The sequence below is a fragment of the Rhineura floridana genome, chromosome 5 (genome assembly GCF_030035675.1).
Source record: "Rhineura floridana isolate rRhiFlo1 chromosome 5, rRhiFlo1.hap2, whole genome shotgun sequence".
NCBI lineage: Eukaryota > Metazoa > Chordata > Lepidosauria > Squamata > Rhineuridae > Rhineura > Rhineura floridana.
In genome coordinates this window covers 186,478,392-186,499,249 of record NC_084484.1, presented here as the reverse complement: position 1 = coordinate 186,499,249, position 20,858 = coordinate 186,478,392, and the positions used below count along the sequence as shown (strand labels likewise).

Below are 20,858 nucleotides of genomic sequence, written 5' to 3'. Positions count from 1 at the left end.
AAAGAAGCCTCAACAGGTTTAAAATGTAAGTAAGATTTCTTCGCACCATTCCTGTTTTTGTGTTGATATTCTGCAGGAAGAGTCAGTGGGTTCCCTATGTAGCCTTGGCTCCTGCAGGTCACTTGGCCAGTTGCCCCAGTTCCCTGCTCCTGAGCTCTGGGGCTTCCCTCCGCAATCCACCACGGCACCTGCAACCACCCCCCCTCCTGAGACCAGCAGGACTCTCCCTCCACAAGACACGTGGACAGCTAGATGAATACAGTAAAGGTGTGTTTATTTAAACAAAGTAATATTCGGAACTAGTTGCCCTCTTACACAAAATGCTAAAATTAGCATTTTGACACCCTGGCCAAATCTTCCCTCCTCAGGAGCCCCCCACCCCCAAACTCTTCCCCCGAGCCCCCCTCCTCCCCCGTCTCATTTCTTCTCCTTCCTCCATCTTCCATCTCTCCAACGGTCCCAACAGACACTCTTTCCGCCTCCCTGTCAATCACTCTCCATCGCACTCCGTCTGCTCCCAATGTTCTGCCTCTGGCTCTTCTCTCCTCACACACCTGGAGGCTTGCAGGGCACTCCTCAAGGCCTCCTCATCCTCATCACAGAGCAAAGATTGCTGCCTCCATACTGCGGTTTGCAATGTGGGGAGAGGAATCTTGGCTTCGCTGGGATCGTTGGGGAGCAGAAGATTTGGCACACAGACATATGCACACACATGGAGTGATTCTGATGGACCTGAAATGACAAAGGCGATAGCTGCCCTGAAAGAGTTGAAACGTGGGCCGGCGCCCCTATTTCTGTCTTGCCTGCTCTGATCCCTGGCCTCTCCAGACCCCCCTCCCCTCCCCACAACCTTTCCAGCTATGGGCCTCATTCTGACCTCTCCCTCTTCTGTTCTAGGTTGAGGCAGCTGCGGAGGCTTCTCCGGCGCAGGCCTGGCAGGGTCACCCCTTCAGGGGCCAACAAAAAGCCCTCTTGGAGGTGCCCGTTTCAGGCAAAAAAAGCTGAAAGGCAAGCCAGGTGAGGTTGCCAGGTGGTGTCCAGTTTTGGGGGAAGGGAGATGGTTAGGATGGGAGCCCAGGAAGAGGTTGACTGGTGCTCAGCAATCCCTCACAGGGGTGTTGTTTTCAGGGGTCCCATTAGGTCTTAGGCCACTAAAAATCTTAATTTCACATACACGCTCATGGGGTCTGAACTGGCGGTGACCGACCAGGAGAGAGACCTCGGGGTTGTAGTGGACAGCACGATGAAAATGTCGACCCAGTGTGCGGCAGCTGTAAAAAAGGCAAATTCCATGCTAGTGATAATTAGGAAAGGTATTGAAAATAAAACAGTCGATATCATAATGCCGTTGTATAAATCTATGGTGCGGCTGCATTTGGAATACTGTGTACAGTTCTGGTCGCCTCATCTCAAAAAGGATATTATAGAGTTGGAAAAGGTTCAGAAGAGGGCAACCAGAATGATCAAGGGGATGGAGCGACTCCCTTATGAGGAAAGATTGCAGCATTTGGGGCTTTTTAGTTTAGAGAAAAGGCGGGTCAGAGGAGACATGATCGAAGTGTATAAAATTATGCATGGCATTGAGAAAGTGGATAGAGAAAAGTTCTTCTCCCTCTCTCATAATACTAGAACTCAGAACTCGTGGACATTCAAAGAAGCTGAATGTTGGAAGATTCAGGACAGACAAAAGGAAGTACTTCTTTACTCAGCGCATAGTTAAACTATGGAATTTGCTCCCACAAGATGCAGTAATGGCCACCAGCTTGGACGGCTTTAAAAGAAGATTAGACAAATTCATGGAGGACAGGGCTATCAATGGCTACTAGCCGTGATGGCTGTGCTGTGCCACCCTAGTCAGAGGCAGCATGCTTCTGAAAACCAGTTGCCGGAAGCCTCAGGAGGGGAGAGTGTTCTTGCACTCGGGTCCTGCTTGCGGGCTTCCCCCAGGCACCTGGTTGGCCAGTGTGAGAACAGGATGCTGGACTAGATGGGCCACTGGCCTGATCCAGCAGGCTCTTCTTATGTTCTTACGTTCTAATGTTTTGGGAGCCATATCTGAATCAGAGTCCCTATATCTTCAGTGTCCTACAAGCCAATCAGCATGGAAGGGGAATGTTCCACTGTGAAGGAAGCCTCCATGCATCCCTACTCCCAAAAGCCCAGACAAGTTGTGGAGAGGGAGAATTCTGTAATTGCAGATGTAGAGAGAGAGAATCCTGAGGATAGCATCCCATCTGCATCATCCAGCACTTTGGTAGCGGCAGGAGATAAACCTGTAGACACTGAACGGAATAATTCGAGCAACATCTCTTGACAGTGAGAAAGGGCAGGCAAATGGTGGCACTGCTAGAGAAGCGGAAAGCAGCATTCAGGCCTGGGCAGATTATTCTGTAATTTTAGACTGTTGCAGAATCTTAGACGGGGCAGGACTGTGACTTTCCTGAAGGGACCCTGCACTTCGGTACGTGCCATGACACTACTGAGGTTCCCTCCCACAAAGAGCCCCATCTGTTCCCACAGTGGCCAACTGGATCCTTCAGGGGGAAAGTCCACCAAAGGGCACCTTGACAGTCACCCTTTCCCACTTGTGATCCCCAAACACCATTAGGCCCTCCAGATGTTGCTGAACTGCAACTCCCATCAACCCCAGCAAGCTTGGTCACTGGGAAGGGGTGATGGGAGTTGTAGTTCTGCAATATCTGGAGGGCCAGAGGTTTTCCACACCTCCTTCAGAGACACCCTGGAGTAAGAGAGAGGCAGCTTGACTACTAGCCCTCAAGGGCTTTATCCTTCACGAATTTCTCTACTCCCCTTTAAAACCACACAGTGTGCTTCCCCACTGAATCCTATGGTCCGGAATTCCATTCTTGAGCGATGCAGCGCTGTGTGATGATGAAGAGGCCCTCCCGCTTGCCTGTCCTGTATCTGTCCAAGGTTTCAGGCATTCAGCCCTGCCTGGGGATGCCATGGGGTTTGAGCTTGGGACCTTCTGCATGCAGGGCAGAGGCTCTGCCACTGAGCTACGGCCCTCCCCAATCCCCCATCCACACAGAGAGGGAGAGGGAGAGAGAGACAGAGACAGAGAGAGAGAATGAATCACAGCAGGGAATTCCAAGAGGTGCATGAACCTTCCTTCAAGGCCTTTCCTCCTCCTTCCATTGCAGAACCGCAGATGCCGCAGGAGGAGGAGTTCATCCGCTCGCCCGAGGTCAGTATCTGGGGGACTGGAAGTGAAGAGGGGGCGCAAAGCCCCTCAGCATAGGAGATTCCCTTCCACACCAACTCACACACACACACACCAAACTAGGAAAATCCCCATTCTAGGCATTTGCCCTTTGGGCTCTGGGAGCACACAAGGGTGTCTGCAGGGTGGGGGCAAGTGGGTGTCCCCCAGAAGTCTGAATGTAATGATGCGTGGAGTTCATAGACCTTCCTCCTCCTGAAACATTTCTGCGGACACTCTTGGGAGCACCCCTTTCCCCCCATTATTTTCATAGTTCTAACTTTTGGAAACCAAAATGTCTTCCCCTGATGAAAATCTGTACTGTTTCCCTTTTCAGCAACTCGCGAGGGATGAATTCTTCTTCTTCTCCTTCCTACGGAGCTGCGAGGAAGCCTGGGCGAGGGGCCAGGACACCCTCCCCTTTCCCAAGGATGTGCAGCCCGTGCGATTGGGGTGAGTGAGTTGCAGGAGGAGAAGCCCCGTGGGGGGGAGGGAGCCCTGGGGATGGGATTTGGAGGACGTTCTGTGGGTCTGGAAGGGAGGAGCCCTTTGCAGGTATGGTAGCTGGAAAGACCAATGGCCAAAGAAGTCAAACCCTGCGTTTGGGGCTGGAGCAGCCGCCCTGAAGTCCCTGGAGAAATGACTTTGTCTCTCCTGCTCTCTTCTCAGGACATCCTTGACAGATCCCAAAACTCAGGTATATTGCGGCGGGTGTGTGTGTTTGTTATGGAACAGTAATTGGGGTTTTCTGCCATTGTGGGGAGGGGGGTGTTTTTGGGGGCCAGGGAAGGTCAGTAACTTGTCCGTGATGTTGAAGTAAGTATACGGCCAGATATGAGGGAATGTCTCATTTAGGCAGGTTCTGGCAGGTAGACTCCGTGGCAGGGGCTGCCGGTCTGTCTGTAGCCCTTCATGCTGAGGTGCTCTTTTCCTCCACAGGAGCTGAGTTTTTATGTTATTTCAGAGGAAGGAACGGGATCTGGCTGCCAGCAGCATTGAACGGATGCTGGCGTACGCCATCAAGTCGCCCAACCTGACCGTAAGTATCTCACCTTTATTCATTTATTTTGAATATTAGATGCCGCTTTATGGCCCTGAGGGGCTTTCAGAGGAGCTTAAGATACATTCTCAGCAGCAGAAGAAGACCAATGTCTTCTGTCAGGAACAGAAATGAATCTCCTGATGTCTCTTTTGGGCCAGGATGATCCAGGCGCCATTTCCTGCCCTCTTCCTTGGGGTTGCCCTTCGGCCTCCGCCTACTAGGCAGCAGAGCCCACAGAGGTCCTCTGAGGCAAGGGAGAGGGGCTGGGCAGCTGGATCTTGCTTAGATCTGATGCAGCATTTTCTTTCCTCTACAGCTGGATTCCATCGAAGACGCCCTCCCTCGGGAGGAGTCCCCGCTCTGCCCCCCAAAGAGAGAAGGTAAGATCTCCATCCTGGAGAGCCCATAGGTCTCACTGTCCACATTAAATCCATGATTTGTAGCCTATCTGAGGCCTGGGAAGGGTTCACCTCTTGGCTTTAGCACACCTGCCTCAGGCCAGGTCTTGAAATCCCTGTCCTGGAGAGGGCAGAAAATCGGGGTAGGGGGAGGAGGGAGGGAGTGGCCGGGCCTAAGTGGGAGAGGCAGGTGGCCACAGCAGGGGGGGCCCAATGATCTGACAATGGGATTGATGAGGGGTGATGGACAGCAGCCCCATTGGGCTGTACCAGGGCATGCCCCCCCCCATCGGCTACCTAAGTGTGCCGGGTGCCGGGGCCAAGCCTGGCTAAGTCACAGAATTCAATATAAGCTTAAGTACATATATCGACTCACAAATGTTTAATTTAAGATGAATGTAATTATGGTTATTCTATCCTTATTGTGAGGTGATGCAGTTTTTTGGTTTGTTTTGCTCTCCTTCACATTTTTTATTGTTTTTCTTTCTTTGTTAAATTTGTTATTAAAATAGTTAATAAACCTTTGAAAAGGTCAAATGAAGCAGCTGTAATGGAGACTTCCCTCGTCTTCCTTTCTCTTCCATGCAGAGGAGCTCCAGGTAGAGGACTTGGAATGAGACAGTGTGAGAGAGGAGTCCTAAGAGGGGAGTTCCTCTTCTCGAACCCGGATCCAGGCATTTTGTGGACAGCGATGAGGGAGGGACCACTGTGCGTGGTTTATGCTTGTGTGGTTTTCTTTGTTTTGAGGTTTGTGTGTGTGTATGTATACTGGTGTGTGTATGTATAATGTGTTTATGTAATTAAATGTATAAACAGTTCTGCTGAGTCTGTATTTCTCATTTCTTAGAATACAGAATCATAGAAGAGCAGAGTTGGAAGGGGCTGGTAAGGCCATCCAGTCCAACCCCTTGCTCAGTGCAGGAATCTATCCTAAAGCATCCCCGACAGGTAGCTCTCCAGCTGCCTCTCAAATGCCTTCACTTTTAAATGAGGGAAGGACTGGCTATTTGTCCTGGGCCCTGCTGAGAACTCCTGGCAAAGTGGGTAGGGGGAGGAGGGTTCAGGGGAGGGTCCCAGTTGTCTGCAATGGGTGGGGGTTGGAACCAAAGAAGACTTCAGTAGCCAGCAACAGTCTCCCCCCCCCCCCGGTGAGGTGCGACCTGCAATAGAGGAGATGGCAACTGAGGGTGAACGCCCCATCTCTGTGCCATTCCGTTTTTCATTCAACATACTGTAAAGTTCAACACAATGTTACATAACTGAGACAGAGTGTGACTGGGCCAAAGACCCATAGGAAACCCAATGATGAACAGAGACTCAAGTCAAAGCCTTCCAACTCCAAGACGCCTTGAATTCCATGCAAACAAACGTAGAACAGTTATCTTCAACTGTTTTAGACAAGACAACCCACCTTTAATCCAAACATGCACTTAGGGACCCATCTTTTTTTTTTTAACAAAAAATTGAATGGTGCTAGTGATCCTGTTGCAACCCACTTTAGTTCAGGCTGCAACCCAGTAGTAGGTCCCCACCCAATATTCAAAGACAAATTATCAATAACCAGTTTATCGCCTTATTCTGTAATCACAATTCCTAATGCCTATTAGAACACATAATGGAGCATAATAACTCTTTACATCAAAGAACAAAGCAGGATCCGCCATTCTCTGTGCATCTGCACGGAAATACTTTCTTGGAACAATAGTAAAGATACAATAGCATAGCAGAAACAGAGATTGTAAGATGCACCAACGGCATATATGTAATATGTAGTGTGTGTAAGGACATATTCAATTACCGCTTGAAGCAAAGCACATGAAGTCTGTAAGCATATTAATAAATCTTAGTCATCAATGTTGATTAGAAATACTAACATATGGATGCTTATCCGGTTTCATTAGTTTCAGTTGTATTTGCTCTGTCATTCCTGGAATATGAATGGCTGGATAATTATGGCAGTGAAGTCATTTTCACAACTTATATTTTCAAATTATTAATGAGAACTAGATAATCATTGAAGATTACGGCATGTTTGCAAGATCACTTGATATGAATTAGGTGCTTCTTTAAAAAGAGTTGAAGCTCAGTGTGTGACCTTGTGCAAGTAACTGCCGCTGTCTCAGAGGAAGGCAATGTTAAGTTCCCTCTGAATAACGCTTACCAAGAAAACACTGGGTGAGAGTGCTGGCTCCATTTTGAACCCTTTCGACATGACCCAAGAAAAAACTAAAAAACCTGTCCTTGCCCGCCGGCTGGCAGGGGAGTGGGCTGCTGAAGAATTCAGAAAACAATGGCACCTCCAAGGGTAAATCCCCTATTAATGGGCAATGCATGGGCCCATTCAGTTACCCAGCCGCTCTATTTGATTAACAAAAGGCGGAATCATAGCACAGTGATGGTTCCTTTGTCTATCGCACTACCAAGGTTCCATATGGCAGGAGAGGACGCTGACGTTGGTTCCTAGATCCCAGTTCCCAGTGTCTTATTAGCTTGAAAGTTCCAAAAGGTAATAAAGAAGGAAAGTTGACAGCTACAGCAACTTCAAGCCGAATTTAACATGTTGCTTAACCTAAAAATATATGTTGGGGTAACCGGTATGATATGTGCCTGTGATCAGGGGACTCTCCCCGTCAAGAATAACAATACATTTATGCAATCAAAATCATCAGGCTTCTGCTATTATCATAAATACATAATGATGTCATAAGATAATAAGAAATAAGTAACTTGGGGTGCCCACCCCAACATCTTCTCTGGGCCAGGACTAATCATATACCCCAGGAAAGGGGAGGGTGTCCTCTATGAGATGCCACGGCGTCCTGCATGCCCCATAGCTTCTGCTGGGTGCCGGGCGAAGAGTCTTCTAGCATGCTTCCTTGAGCCTTCTTGCTGTTCGGATCTCATTGTAGTGAATGGAGGTCAGTCAGCCACTGAGAAGACTCTTCTCAGTGGTAAACACAACCCCCTGTCAGACTTGGAGCTGTTCAGGGATCTCCTGTGCAGGCACAGACAACAGACCAGTGCCACGTATAATGTTTCTCTTCCATGAAACTGAAACCAAATTTATTGAAATTACTTCAGACCTATAAAACTTACATGTAGAGAACCATAGAATGCACTCTATTCTAAGCGAATTCCAACTATGAGTTGCTATTTACAATTACTATGGCGTAGTCACCAAATCTCAGCGCGGAAGAGAGACATTTCTCCTTCAGAAAATATATGACGTAATGATGCCAAAAAAAGGCAAGTGGACCGATTTCTGAAAGGATATTATTATTTTAGAAAATTTTTACATCTGTGCATGAATACCTCATGGTCATAGCAAAAGTTGATATTGCTTGTATCTTTTTATCAGCACAACTTACATTTCAATGGTGACCAAAAAAAAGAAGACACAAAACATGTCTTCTACTACACAATTTCCATTTCTTTTTTTTAAAAAAAGGAGAAAGGGTGCATGGTTGCTTGGCTATCCATGTTGAGTACCCTTCCACAGTGCCCTGAGTACGGACTGTATGGCACTTTTTTTCGTATATTCTGACATGGGCTAGACATGACCTGTGTGGAAGTCAGCAGCTGCCTTTCTGCTGGTAACATATTTTGAGCTCTGGATCAGTGTTGTGCTGTTATCACAATGGCTGGACAGCACAAGAGGGCTTTGCCTTCCAATGAACTCCGCATTCAACCCAGACTGGTTGAAGGTAGTTCCCGTTGCAATGGCAGAAAGAATGACTGAGTAGGTGTAGTCGTGTGGTTGAGCGATAGGATGATATAATGGATAGCCGACTGTGGCCTTCCTGGCTTCTATCTGTCGCTTGGATCTCTTCCAGGGAACACACTCTGCACTAGCCCTGTTCATATCATGTATTTCTGGCACCATTGCATTTATTTATTTATTTATTTGATTTGATTTCTATACTGCCCATAGCAAGCTCTCTGGGCGGTGTACAAACAATAAGATATATAATTACATTTCAGTTTTAAAACAATCCTTAAAACCCAATTAGATGAGCAGACAAAACACAACCAACTTAAATAATATCAAATACAAATACAAAATACAAGATACAAATATTAAGATTTAAAATGATTTTAAAATGCCTGGGCAAATGTGTCAGTGAACTCAGATAATGCCTCTTTTTTGTCTAGATGGGTGATACACCCCAGGAAAGGGGAGGATGTCCTCTAGGACATGCCACTGAGATGATTTGTCCTGGCCCATAGCAGATTTTGGAGTGGGTAACCCCAGTTCCTTTTTTCTATTCTGCGTGTTTTTGTCTATTTTGATGTTGCATAGATGCTCCCCTGGGGGTGATGAGTTTCCCACTGGGTATAAAAGGAGGCTGGGGGGACTAGCAAATTCATTACAGCAGGCCTCAGATGGTTCTACCATGTCCCTGGGGCCAGCGTGTAATAGCCCCCGGACAATTCTGAAGAGCTCAGCTGGGTGGCAGAGTGATGATTTGACAGTGGCAGCAAACTATTGTTTTTTTGCTGCCCTCACTGCCCCTAAATACAGCTTACCATAGGCACTTACCAGTGTATAATTGCATCTACCAGGAGTTCATCTCCATCTGCACTCAAGCCGTCTCCGATATTGTTTCATCGCTCTCAGCTCTGGGGTATACCATGGAGCCCTACGAGCTGTACACAGGAGAGGGCGCTCAGGAGCAATCATGAAGGGACCCTGCATTTCTCAATTTGCCACTACACCGCTGACTGTACAACCTTCCCCGCAAATAAATCCGGATGAACGCTCCTCTCCAAGGGACCTTAATCTTCTCTCTCTCTCTCTCTCTCTCTCTCTCTCTCTCTCACACACACACACACACTCACACACACACACAAGAAGCAGGCACACAGAAGCGCTCTGTCTCTTTAAGAGCCGCCCCCGGTAGCTCTGGAGAGGGCTGCCGGAGGAAGCCTCTTCAGGGCTCGATTCTGCCACTAGTGACTTTCTTTGGCAAGAAGCGGCGGCTGGTGTTGGCTTTCTCTTCCTCCTCCTCTCCTCTCTCCCTCCCCCCCAAGTCAGACCAGGCATGCTCAGAAGGGCCAGGAGGGGGGGGCTCCATGGAGCAGGAAGACTGAGCGCGAGCGAGCGAGGCTGGCAGGGGCGCTGCTGCTGAAGCGCGCCCCGTCAAGGAAGGCACGGGAGCGGCTGGGCGCAGCGACAAAAAGTCGGACGCGCCAGGAGCCGCCGAGAAACAGAGCCGAGCTGCTAGCCAGCCGGTGGGAGGCAGAGGGAAGGCGCGGCACGTTGGGAAGGGCGCCCCGAGCAGCAGCGGCAGGAGGAAGGGAAGGAAAGCGCTGGCTTGCCCGCGCGGGGAGTGGAGCTGCCGCCTCCTCCCTCCGAGAAACCAGCCTCTCTCCGGGTTTTTTTCTGGGACCCAAGCTGGACTGAAGCGCCCCGCGCTCTGCACGTCCTCACCCCGGACTTGATCGGGGATGCCACCGGGCGGAGGAGGAGGAGGAGCGAGACCCGCCCTCTGGGCCCGTCCTTGACGTCGGGGCCGCCGCCGCGCCGCCCCTTCGCGCGGACCCAGTTCCTGTTTTCGCGGCAAACTTTCTCCGGGCGCGGAGCGAGGAGCCTTGCTCGGCTACGCCTTTTCTCTGCCCGGAAAGTGGCCGGAGGGGAGCAGAGACCGCGCCGGGCACAGCGAGGGAGGGGCGCCCCCGGGACTGGATCGGGGCCCCTCGCCGCAGCTGCGCTTGGCTCCGGCTGCCAAGGAGGCGCCCGCCTGCCCGCCATGACTTGAAGGAAGGAGGCGGCGGCGGAGCTGCTAGTCCTGCCGGGGTGGAGGCGGGCAGCCCCGGCCGGGCTCGGAGACGCGCCTTGCTAGTCCGCCCGCCCCCTCATCCACCATGCGGCCCTCTCGGCCAGCCCATCGGGGGCGCTGCTGCCGCTGTCGCCGCCGCCTCGGGGGCCCTTTGGCCACTCCCCGCCTCGGCTAAGCGCCCTCCCCGCGGCTCTTCCTCCTCCTCCTCGCCAGCGTTCCTCGGGCTCCGCATCCTGCCCCGCCTCGCCTGGGGAGCGGGTGGCTGGCATGGCGTGCGGAGGGGCCCCCGGGGGTCCTCCTCCGCCCAGCCCGGCCCCGCTGTGGTACCACAAGGACCTGAGCCGCGCGGCGGCCGAAGAACTGCTCGCCAGAGCCGGCAGGGACGGCAGCTTCCTGGTCCGTGACAGCGAAAGCGTGGCCGGAGCCTACGCCCTCTGCGTCCTGTGAGTGAGGGGGAGCCGCCGCGAAGCCACGGCGATGGGCGCAAAGGCGCGCCGGCCCGGGATTGAGCGCCGGCGGCGCGGCGGGGAGGGGCGCGATCTCTCCACAGGACGGGCGCGTGGGCTGGAGCGAAAAGCGCTCGCCTCCCTTTCCTTTATCCCGGTTTAGGGTTAATGTCTTCCTTGGCGCTTTTTTTTTGCTCTGGTGGACGCTGCCCCAGCGGGCCAGGGGATGAACAATTCTTGGGCAACGTGGTGGGATACTGTGAGGGGCTGAGCTATACTTCTCTTTTTCCATGGTATTTTGGGCAGTTCTTGTTTCATGTTCCAACATCAAACATTCTCATGCTCAGAGTAGACCCGGTGAAATAATTGACTGAAGTTAATGAAGTCTATTGATTTTAATGGGTTTACGTTGAGTGTGACTAGCATTGGATATTGCTCCTTTTTTTTAAAAAAAAAGGCTTTAACTTTGCTTCTGTTGACATGGTGGATGGAAGGCAAAAGGAGGTGTTTGTGAGTGGCCAAGAAGTAATGTGTGATTAGAAGGACAGGCAACTGGCTGCAGTCCCCTGTTTCCTGACTAAGGAGAACTTACTTCTGAGTAAAAGCTGCATAGGCTCCCACTTCAGGCAGGCGGCATTGCTTGGCAGCCCAGTGGCTAGTTACTCAGAAATGCCAGACTGCCACATAGGGTTTCCAGTTGCTGACAACTGGCTTTGACTCTCCTGACTATGTCTTAAACAAATGAGCATGTTAGGAGGTGAGTAATAGTGTGTTTACATGATCTTGAGACTGTTAAAGCAGCTGTGTGGCTGGGGCTGATGGGAGTTGTAGTCCATAAAATATCCAGAGGGTGGCAAGTTGGAGGAGGTTCCAATCAGAGAATAAGTAGTGACCACCTTTGATACACCAGAGCCTGTTAATCTTGGGGGGGGGGCTAGAGGATAGCAGCTGGGACTCATTTCTCCACTCTCCCCCTTCTGTCTCTTGTACCAGCCATGTCTGTATGGCAAGCTTAACATTCATAACTGTCCTGGCTTTGCCCAGAGAAAACTTGAGAGATCCCTTGAAGGGAGGTCACAGCAGTTACTGGTTGGTAGCACTGAGATGTGGTGCAGACCTGGGAGACCAGGGTTCGAATCCCCACACAGCCATGAAGCTCACTGGGTGACCTTGGGCCAGTCACTGCCTCTCAGCCTCATGAAAACCCTATTCATAGGGTCGCCATAAGTCGGAATCGACTTGAAGGCAGTACGTTTACATTTTTTGCTGTTGTAAGGATAAATTATTGAAGCTCATAAACCACTTGATGCATGAAAATGTTTGGGGTGGGTGGGGGCTGAGAATGTAAAAAGTAAAACCCTTTGAAGAGCAATGATCCTGGTTAGTAAAATTTCTCACAGCTCAAATGTGTATTTACTCAGAAGGAAGTCCCACTGACCACTTGGTTGATGCTGAGCAAAAATCCCTGAAGCGGTCCAGCTGAAGCTGGCAAGAGCACCCGTTGCTCTGGAGAGGTCACCTGTCCCTGGCCACACCTGCTCCTCCTGGTGCCCGGTGGATGTGACAGGCTGAGCCAGCGGCTGCATGGCCCTGAGATCAAGATCCACAGGTGCACTTTTGTGCGATCAAGGATGGCCAGGGCTGGGACTGGAGTTGGTCGAAGGTAATGGAGCAGACCAGGGTCGGCCTGATTCAGGCCGCCCCTTGAGGAGAACAAACTTTTTTCATCCTGCGCAGCTGTGTCTCTCTTTAAAGTGCACTTGCAACGCACTTGCTGATCGCCTCTTGTTCTGGCTGCGGGTGGTGCATGATGGATTTGATGACGCACCTGGGCAGGCCCCGGTTTACAGCCCTGTTCCTTGGCACAAGGAGCAGCAGCAGCAGGTAAATGGGATGGTGGCTGTTTTTCCCCTTGTGATGTTACACACAGTTTAAAAAGCCACTGGGAGCAATGTACTCTTCAAGTACATAAAAAGTTGTCACATAGAGGAAGGCCGGGATCTCTTCTCGATCGTCCCAGAGTGCAGGACACGGAATAATGGGCTCAAGTTGCAGGAAGCCAGATTTCGACTGGACATCAGGAAAAACTTCCTAACTGTTAGAGCCATGTGACAATGGAATTAATGACCTAGGGAGGTAGTGGGCTCTCCAACACTGGAGGTGTTCAAGAGGCATCTGTCGGGAATACTTTGATTTGGATTCCTGCATTGCGCAGGGGGTTGGACTTGATGGCCTTATAGGCCCCTTCCAACTCTACGATTCTATGATTCTGTGATAAGCCAGTGTTGTTGTCCTGCCACTAAGTGCAGGAGAGTGGCAAATAAGTGATAGGTGCTGGGGGAGAGGCAATGACCCAGGAAAAAGCAAATCCTCCCAAAGCTGACTTTATGAAATCTTTGATAGGCTTGCTGCGGAGGATGTGAAAACTGGTTTTGTGTTTTTCATGGGAAGACAGACCCTGCTATCAGACTTGCTATGTAAAAGGCACGACACAAAAAGAAAAGGGACTGGGCGGGAGGAGAAAGCAAGCAAACACAGGCACTGTTGTTTAGTGACAGGGTTCTGGTAATGAGCTGCGGCTCAGGGATGGAGCATTTTCTTTGTGTGCAAAAGGTCCCAGGCTCACTCTTTAGCATCTCCAGGTAGGACTCTGAAAGACTCCTTGTCTGAAAACCCTGGAGAGCTCCTGCCAGCCAGTGTAGGAGAGCCTGGCTGGGAGACCAGAGTCTGTGAGTTCATATCCCCGCTTGTGTCTCCTGAGCGTCAAGGACCAGCTAAAGATCACCCTTACAGGGAGTGACTCAGGAGTTATGTGCCCTGCCACCTGTGCAGGCGTGGGCAAGCGGCATAGTCCCAAGGAGCCCAGTTGCCCCCCAGCTGGCAGTTGCAGACATGGAAGGGGCTGGCTTGTGCAGCTGTGGCAAGCTGAGCAGGCCCTGGCCAGCTGGGAAGGACTAGCCTCAGAGGGAGGCAACGGTAAACCCCCTCTGAATACCGCTTACCATGAAGTCCCTATTCATAGGGTCGCCATAAGTCAGGATCGACTTGAAGTTAGTCCATTTCCATTTTAGAGAGCCAGTGTGGTGTAGTGGTTAAGGTGCTGGAGTACGACCTGGGAGACCAGGGTTCAAATCCCCACACAGCCCTGAATCTCCCTGGGTGACTTTGGGCCAGTTACTGCCTCTCAGCCTCAGAGGAAGGAAATGGTAAACCAACTCTGAATACCACTTAGCATGAGCACCCTGTTCATAGGGTCGCCATAAGCTGGGATCGACTTAGACGCAGTCCATTTCCATTTTCACCTGTTTCCCTGCATGCTGCTGGAATTGGCAGTTGTATTTATTCCAGCTGGTAGGCTAGGTCCAAGACCTGCAGTGGAGGTAGAGCCTCCATAGCGCTGCATTGTTTAGCTTTCTTTGGCCTGCCAGTAGCTTACCAGTGGTAAAACCCATAATGCTGGTTATGCAGAGGGGGCCTCGGTTCAGTCCGTGGCATTTCCCATTTAGGGACTGGACTGGCTCTTGGTGGCAAGCACTAAACCTTCAGGGAGACGATGTTTTAGCATAGGTTTGTTTTTAGTTTGTATTTTTTGGGGGAAGGAATATTTTATAGATCTGGTTTCAAAATCTAACCTGTTGTGAGCCCTCAGATTAGAGCAGGTCATAAGGAAGTGGCCCTCCCTCCTTGAAATATCTCAGACTCTGCAATTCAACTCTCACATGCCTCTCTCTCCCTCTCCCCCCAGCCAGTTGTGCAATCAGAATGAATTGTGGAAATTTAAACAATGGTACTCAGTTTGCATTACTGTGTCTGAAAGAAACTCACTGACAAATCTCAGCCAAGCATTCCCCCCCCCCCGTCTGTTGGCATCCCTAACCTATAGCCATTGCTGTGATGTCAAGGAATCATCACAGATATTCTAACTGTCCTGTGTGAATGTGTTGAGGAACAGAAAGTTGCAGTGCAGCTTCTCTGAGAGAAGCAAAAGAGCATCTTTCCTACAGCCGTGTAAGGTAGGCTAATGTTATCTCCGTATTGCAGACTGGAGTATGGGCTGAGAGAAAAATTTGCCCAAAGCCATCTGATGCCCAAGACTTCCTTAACCTTTTCTGTGTAAGAAGATCACTTATGGCCTTTAGAAGTAAAAACCTTGCCTTGTAACAACCTGTAAATTCTCAGTCGTATTCACAACTGAAAGAGTGGTGAAAGAATATATCATTTGTCCACTCTTTCAGGGCACGTGAAACAGGACTTCTATTCCACGTCAGTCACAGCAACCCTTGAACCAAACATTGTTGGAGTAATATCTGTGCCCAAGCGTGTGATCTTGTGTGTGTAACATGTGCCTCTGTTTACTTTGCTGTAGCTGTGTGTGTGCGTACGTGAAATAATCCGGAAGTGGGGAGCGGGGGGGGTGTCCATCATAAATGAAAGGGTTCATTCCCAGGAAACCGAGTTATCAACTGGGCTCCGGATCTTGTTATACTTTCTTCTGTAGGACTCTTCATCCCCTTGGAATGTGGGTGCTTTTGCTTCTGGGAAGCGAGGCTTAATCACCACACTTAACAATAACTTGGATAATTGGGTCATGACACCTACAGACTTCCATGCCTGCAGAACCTCCCTTTCCCTGTTTCCAGGCCCTCAGTAGTTTTAAAGGCAGAGAGCATCAGGAGGACTCGGTAGCAAGAGAAAGCTGGGGGGAGCTGGCTCACTTCTAAGCAAATCCCCAAAAGTGTTGCTGTTGGTAGTCAAAGCTTTACTGGTGCCTTTAGAGCCTGGCTGGGAGACCAGAGTCTGTGAGTTCAAATCCCCGCTCGTGTCTCCTGGGCGTCAAGGGCCAGCTAAAGATTACCCCCACAGGGAGTGGCTCAGGGGTTACGTGCCCTGCCACCTGTGCAGCCGTGGGCAAGCTGCATAGTCCCAAGGAGCCCAGTTGCCCCCCAGCTGGCAGTTGCGGACAAGGAAGGGGCTGGCTTGTGCAGCTGTGGCAAGCTGAGCAGGCCCTAGCCCGCTGGGGAGGACTAGCCTCAGAGGGAGGCAACGGTAAACCCCCTCTGAATACCGCTTACCATGAAGTCCCTATTCATAGGGTAGCCATAAGTCGGAATCGACTTGAAGGCAGTCCTTTTCCATTTTAGAGAGCCAGTGTGGTGTAGTGGTTAAGGTGTTGGACTATGACCTGGGAGACCAGGGTTCGAATCCCCACACAGCCATGAAGCTCACTGGGTGACCTTGGGCCAGTCACTGCCTCTCAGCCTCAGAGGAAAGCAATGGTAAAACCCTCTGAATACAGTTTACCATGAAATCTCTATTCATAGGGTCGCCATGAGTCGGGATCGAAGGCAGTCCATTTCCATTTTAGTCCCACTGAGGGAGAAACATGGGCTAAGGCTGCAATCCAAGACACTTACCTGGGATTAAGTCCCATTGAACCCGGTGGAGCTTTCATCTGAGTAGACATGTGTTGGATTGCAGCCTAAGTGAGACAGAAGAGTGTTTAAAATGCAGAATGCAAAGTCACACAGAACTCTTTCTCAAACGGAGTGGTTTTTTTAAATGTTCCTGTGCTACGTCAGCAAGATGGAGAAGCGACTTCTATGCCAGTCCTCACTGCATTTTCTTGAGAACGAAACCTTGCTGATTCTAGTTAGGACTTACAGTACTCCCGAGTAAGTGTGCTTAGCACTTCCGCCTAAATTAAGAACAAAAAGGCGACACTGGAAGAGTTTTAAACTGCAGAAAAGCCCCATTAGCGGCAAAGCTGTGAATAAAAATATGTGTTTGTTCTGGAACAAAGTCAGCAGTAAAAATAGGCACTGTGGTACAGTGGTTGGAGAGCTGGGCTAGGAGTGGGAAGGCAGAGATTCAAATCCCTTGCCTTAGCCATGACGCTCTCTGGGCGACCTTGGACCGCTTGCTGTCTCTCAACCTGACCTGGGTAGGATTAAAATCTGGCAGGTGAAAAGACCCATGTCTGGCAACACATCGCTGTGCATGCTTCCTTGGGAGTAAGCCTCACTGAATGCAGTGGGACTCCGATCAGGGATCCTGTAGTAGTAGGTTTCTTGCAACAAAAGGGGGGTTGACTAGATGACCTTTGAGGCACCTTCCAGCTCTATGATTCTATGAACATTTTGTTGTAGGTCCTACTTGTGCATATGTGTAAAATCAACTTTGGGATAGTTTGCAACCTGAGCCGGTAGAGCAAGATTGTATCTTCTGAAAACTGTTGTACTTACAGTTTGCTGATACTTATTAGTAATCTTAGAAGGACTATCAATTGTTTGACTGTTTTTTGAAATTGCAAATTGTGTCGTGTTCTCCCCAGGCAGGTGGGCTGGCAACTTCTTTTTTCCACTTCCATTGCCAGGTCAAGACCTTTTCATTCTTCTTGGCTTTTTATTTTTCAGCATTCACTTGAGCATGTTGGCTAGGAGAGTAGAATGCTCATTTGTTTTTGGTTTGTTTTTAATATAAGTGTTTTCAGAGGGGTTTTATATTTTAATATGCATGCCAACTTAAGCTTTTAAAGGGAAAGGTCCCCCCCCACACACAAATTGTTGGTAGGCATAAGACCTCTGCCTGGGCCAGGCCAAAGGTCTCTCCAACCCAGTCTCCCAGTTTCTAATGGTGTTGAACCAGATGTCTCTGGGAAGTCCACAAGCAGGGCAGTAGCCTTCCCATGCTGTTTGTCCTGCAGCAAGTATTCCAAGATACACTGCCCTTGGAAAAGGAGGCTCCATATAACTATTGTGGCCACTAACTAGTGATAGGCCCATTTCTGATGAAGAAAATATATTTAAACGTTACTCCATGAACAGCTATAGTGATGATGGTGGTGAGGGTGTTTAGTGATGAGGAAAAGGGAATCCTGTACATGCTCAGATGCACTTTTATTTATTTATTTATTGCACTTGTATACCGCCCCATAGCCGAAGCTCTTTGGGCGGTTTACAGCAATCAAAAACATTAAAACAAATACACAATTTAAAGACATATTTTAAAAACAATTTAAAAACACATGCTAAAATGCCTGGGAGAAGAGGAAAGTCTTGACCAGGCGCCGAAAAGATAACAGTGTTGGCGCCAGGTGCACCTCGTCAGCAGGATCATTCCATAATTTGGGGGCCACCGCTGAGAGGGCCCTCTCCCTTGTTGCCACCCTCCGAGCTTCCCTTGGAGTAGGCACCCGGAGGAGGGCCTTTGATCTTGAACGTAGTGTATGGGTGGGTTCATATCGGGAGAGGCGTTCCATCAGGTATTGTGGTCGCAAGCCGTGTAAGGCTTTATAGGTCAAAACCAGCACCTTGAATCGAGCTCGGAAACTTAAAGGCAGCCAATGCAAGCGGGCCAGAATCGGTTTTATATGTTCGGACCATCTGGTCCCTGTTACCAATCCGGCAGCTGCATTTTGCACAAGCTGCAGTTTCTGAACCGTCTTCAAAGGCAGCCCCACATAGAGTGCATTGCAGTAATCTAATTTGGAGGTTACCAGAGCATGGACAACTGAAGCCAGGTTATCCCTGTCCAGATAGGGACGTAGTTGGGCCACTAACCGAAGTTGGTAGAGCCTCAAGTGACAGAGATGCTGCTAGGAGAACCCCCAAGCTATGAACCTGCTTCTTCAGGGAGAGTGTAACCCCATCCAGAACAGGTTAGACATCCACCATCTGGTCAGAAGAACCACCCACTAGCAGCAGTCTTGTCTGGATTGAGCCTCAGTTTATTAGCCCTCATCCAGTCCAGTGTCGCAGCCAGGCACTGGTTCAGCACATTGACAGCCTCACCTGAAGAGGATGAAAAGGAGAAGTAGAGCTGCGTGTCATCAGCATACTGATGGCAACGCACTCCAAAGCTCCGGATGACCGCACCCAACAGTTTCATGTAGATGTTGAACAGCATGGGGGACAGAACTGACCCCTGCGGAACCCCATACTGGAGAATCCAGGGTGCCGAGCAGTGTTCCCCAAGCACCACCTTCTGGAGCTGACCCACCAAGTAGAAGCGGAACCACCGCCATGCAGTCCCTCCCACTCCCAACTCAGCCAGTCTCCCCAGAAGGATACCATGGTCGATGGTATCGAAAGCCGCTGAGAGATCAAGGAGAATCAACAGAGTCACACTCCCCCTGTCTCTCTCCCGACAAAGGTCATCATACAGGGCGACCAAGGCTGTTTCTGTGCCAAAACCAGGCCTGAAACCCGACTGAAATGGATCCAGATAATCAGTCTCATCCAAGCGTGTCTGGAGGTGGCCTGCAACCACTCATTCCAGGACCTTGCCCAGGAATGGAACATTTGCTACCGGCCTATAGTTATTAAGATTTTCTGGGTCCAGGGAGGGTCTCTTCAGGAGTGGTCTCACTACCGCCTCTTTCAGGCAGCCAGGGACCACCCCCTCTCGCAGACAGGCATTAATCACCTCCTTGGCCCAGCCGGCTGTTCCATCCCTGCTAGCTTTTATTACCCAAGAAGGGCAAGGATCCAGCACAGAAGTGGTTGCATGAACCTGTCCAAGGACCTTGTCAACGTCCTCAAGCTGCACCAACTGAAACTCATCCAAGAAATTGGGACAAGGCTGTGCTCTGGATACCTCGCTTGATTCACCTGCTATAACGCTGGAGTCTTAAGTCCTGGCGGATGCTAAAGATTTTATCCTGGAAGTGCCTAGCAAATTCATTACAGCGGGCCTCAGAAGGTTCTACCATGTCCCTGGGGCCAGAGTGTAATTTTGTCCTTCCTTCACAAGTTCCATTGCAAATAAATAAATTTAAGGCTAATCTTTCTTTACATGCTCTCTTCAACCACTTTCCATGCTTTGCCAAGGCAGGAATTTTTTTGAATGGGATTAAAATTGGAGAAGATCTATCCCCTGAGATGCAACCTGTCTTGAGGGGGCAGGGAATCTTCTCCAGTTTTTAAATCCCTTCTGTTCTGGCCAAGTTTCATGGGAGGACTTAAAGGTTTCCCTTTCTCTTCCCCTGCCCCCAGCACCCTTGCATCCCATATGTTGTGTGGAGGGGAGGTAAGAGAAATCCCAGTTTGCTAATGAACTCTTCATTTCCCAGGATTAAGAAGGGTTGTGATTAGCAGAAGATGGTAATTTGAGGCTTTCTAGGACAACAGCTGTACATCTGTGTTGCCTGCCTCTCCTGATCATGCTTTTGACTTAAAAAAGAAAAGAAAAAGCATATATTCTATATTCTAAGCCTGTTACTTTGTTTGTGTGTGCACCTCTGGGCATGTGCAGAGTTCTTTTTGAAGCTATAAATTAAGTCATTACTGGGTAAACTTCGCCTTTATGCAAACACCTGAGAGCTGGGGTCCCCATTCAGAAAGTGTGATTTCATGAGCCCTTGCACCACTTTTTAAAAAGGCGTTTGTGTGTGTGAGTGTCTAGGGAAGATAATGTTCCACTGTGGCTTATGACTGTTCTAACACTAGAAGTTCTGCCAAAGTCCAGGCCGGGACATCTCCTTACAACCAACCGACATAAGACAGTTTTATTTAAGGCACTCATTTAGTGGTAACAGATATATGTTGGTTTATTTCAGTGGTATGTTATTTATGGACACAGCTTTGTGTGTTACAGATTTTCAGTTGTCTTTGAAAATTGTGTTTTTATAGATGTTTACCAGCCCTGAGCCTGAAGGCTTCAGCGTGAGCTGTTGGGCCCAATCCATTAGCAATTTCTCCTGTTCAAACTGTCACTGAAATTGCAAGGCATATTAACTACTCCTGGAGAGCCTGGCCTCGAGGGGTTAGAGATGGTTTTGCAGTGGTTTTAAATGAATAGCACTAATAATAAGGCCATGCAGATTTCCTAGGGAGCAAGTATAATTAAAAATAGTGCTGTGCGTACCTTAAACGTTGGATTGCTGAGACTCATTCTTTTTCTGCTCTTGCATTAACCCCCGCATATATAGAATGTGAAACTCACCCATGTGAGTTGCTGTTCTGAGTGGCT

General features: G+C 49.6%; 1 protein-coding gene and 1 long non-coding RNA gene across 2 annotated transcripts in view; both read left to right on the top strand.

Annotated features, from left to right (window-relative positions):
* The first annotated feature begins 4,195 nt into the window (after nucleotides 1-4,195).
* LOC133386033 (uncharacterized) lies at nucleotides 4,196-5,339 on the top strand. Its single transcript, XR_009763063.1, has 3 exons — nucleotides 4,196-4,262; nucleotides 4,582-4,645; nucleotides 5,252-5,339. It is a non-coding gene; the product is annotated as an uncharacterized LOC133386033 (long non-coding RNA).
* Nucleotides 5,340-10,513: 5,174 nt separating this feature from the next.
* The window catches only part of INPPL1 (inositol polyphosphate phosphatase like 1), a 105,845-nt gene continuing 95,500 nt past the window's right edge, over nucleotides 10,514-20,858 (top strand). Inside the window, exon 1 of the mRNA XM_061629165.1 lies at nucleotides 10,514-10,886. Within this exon, the coding sequence (XP_061485149.1) occupies nucleotides 10,711-10,886 (176 nt within the window). The 5' untranslated portion in view covers nucleotides 10,514-10,710. The remainder of the gene's footprint in view (nucleotides 10,887-20,858) is intronic.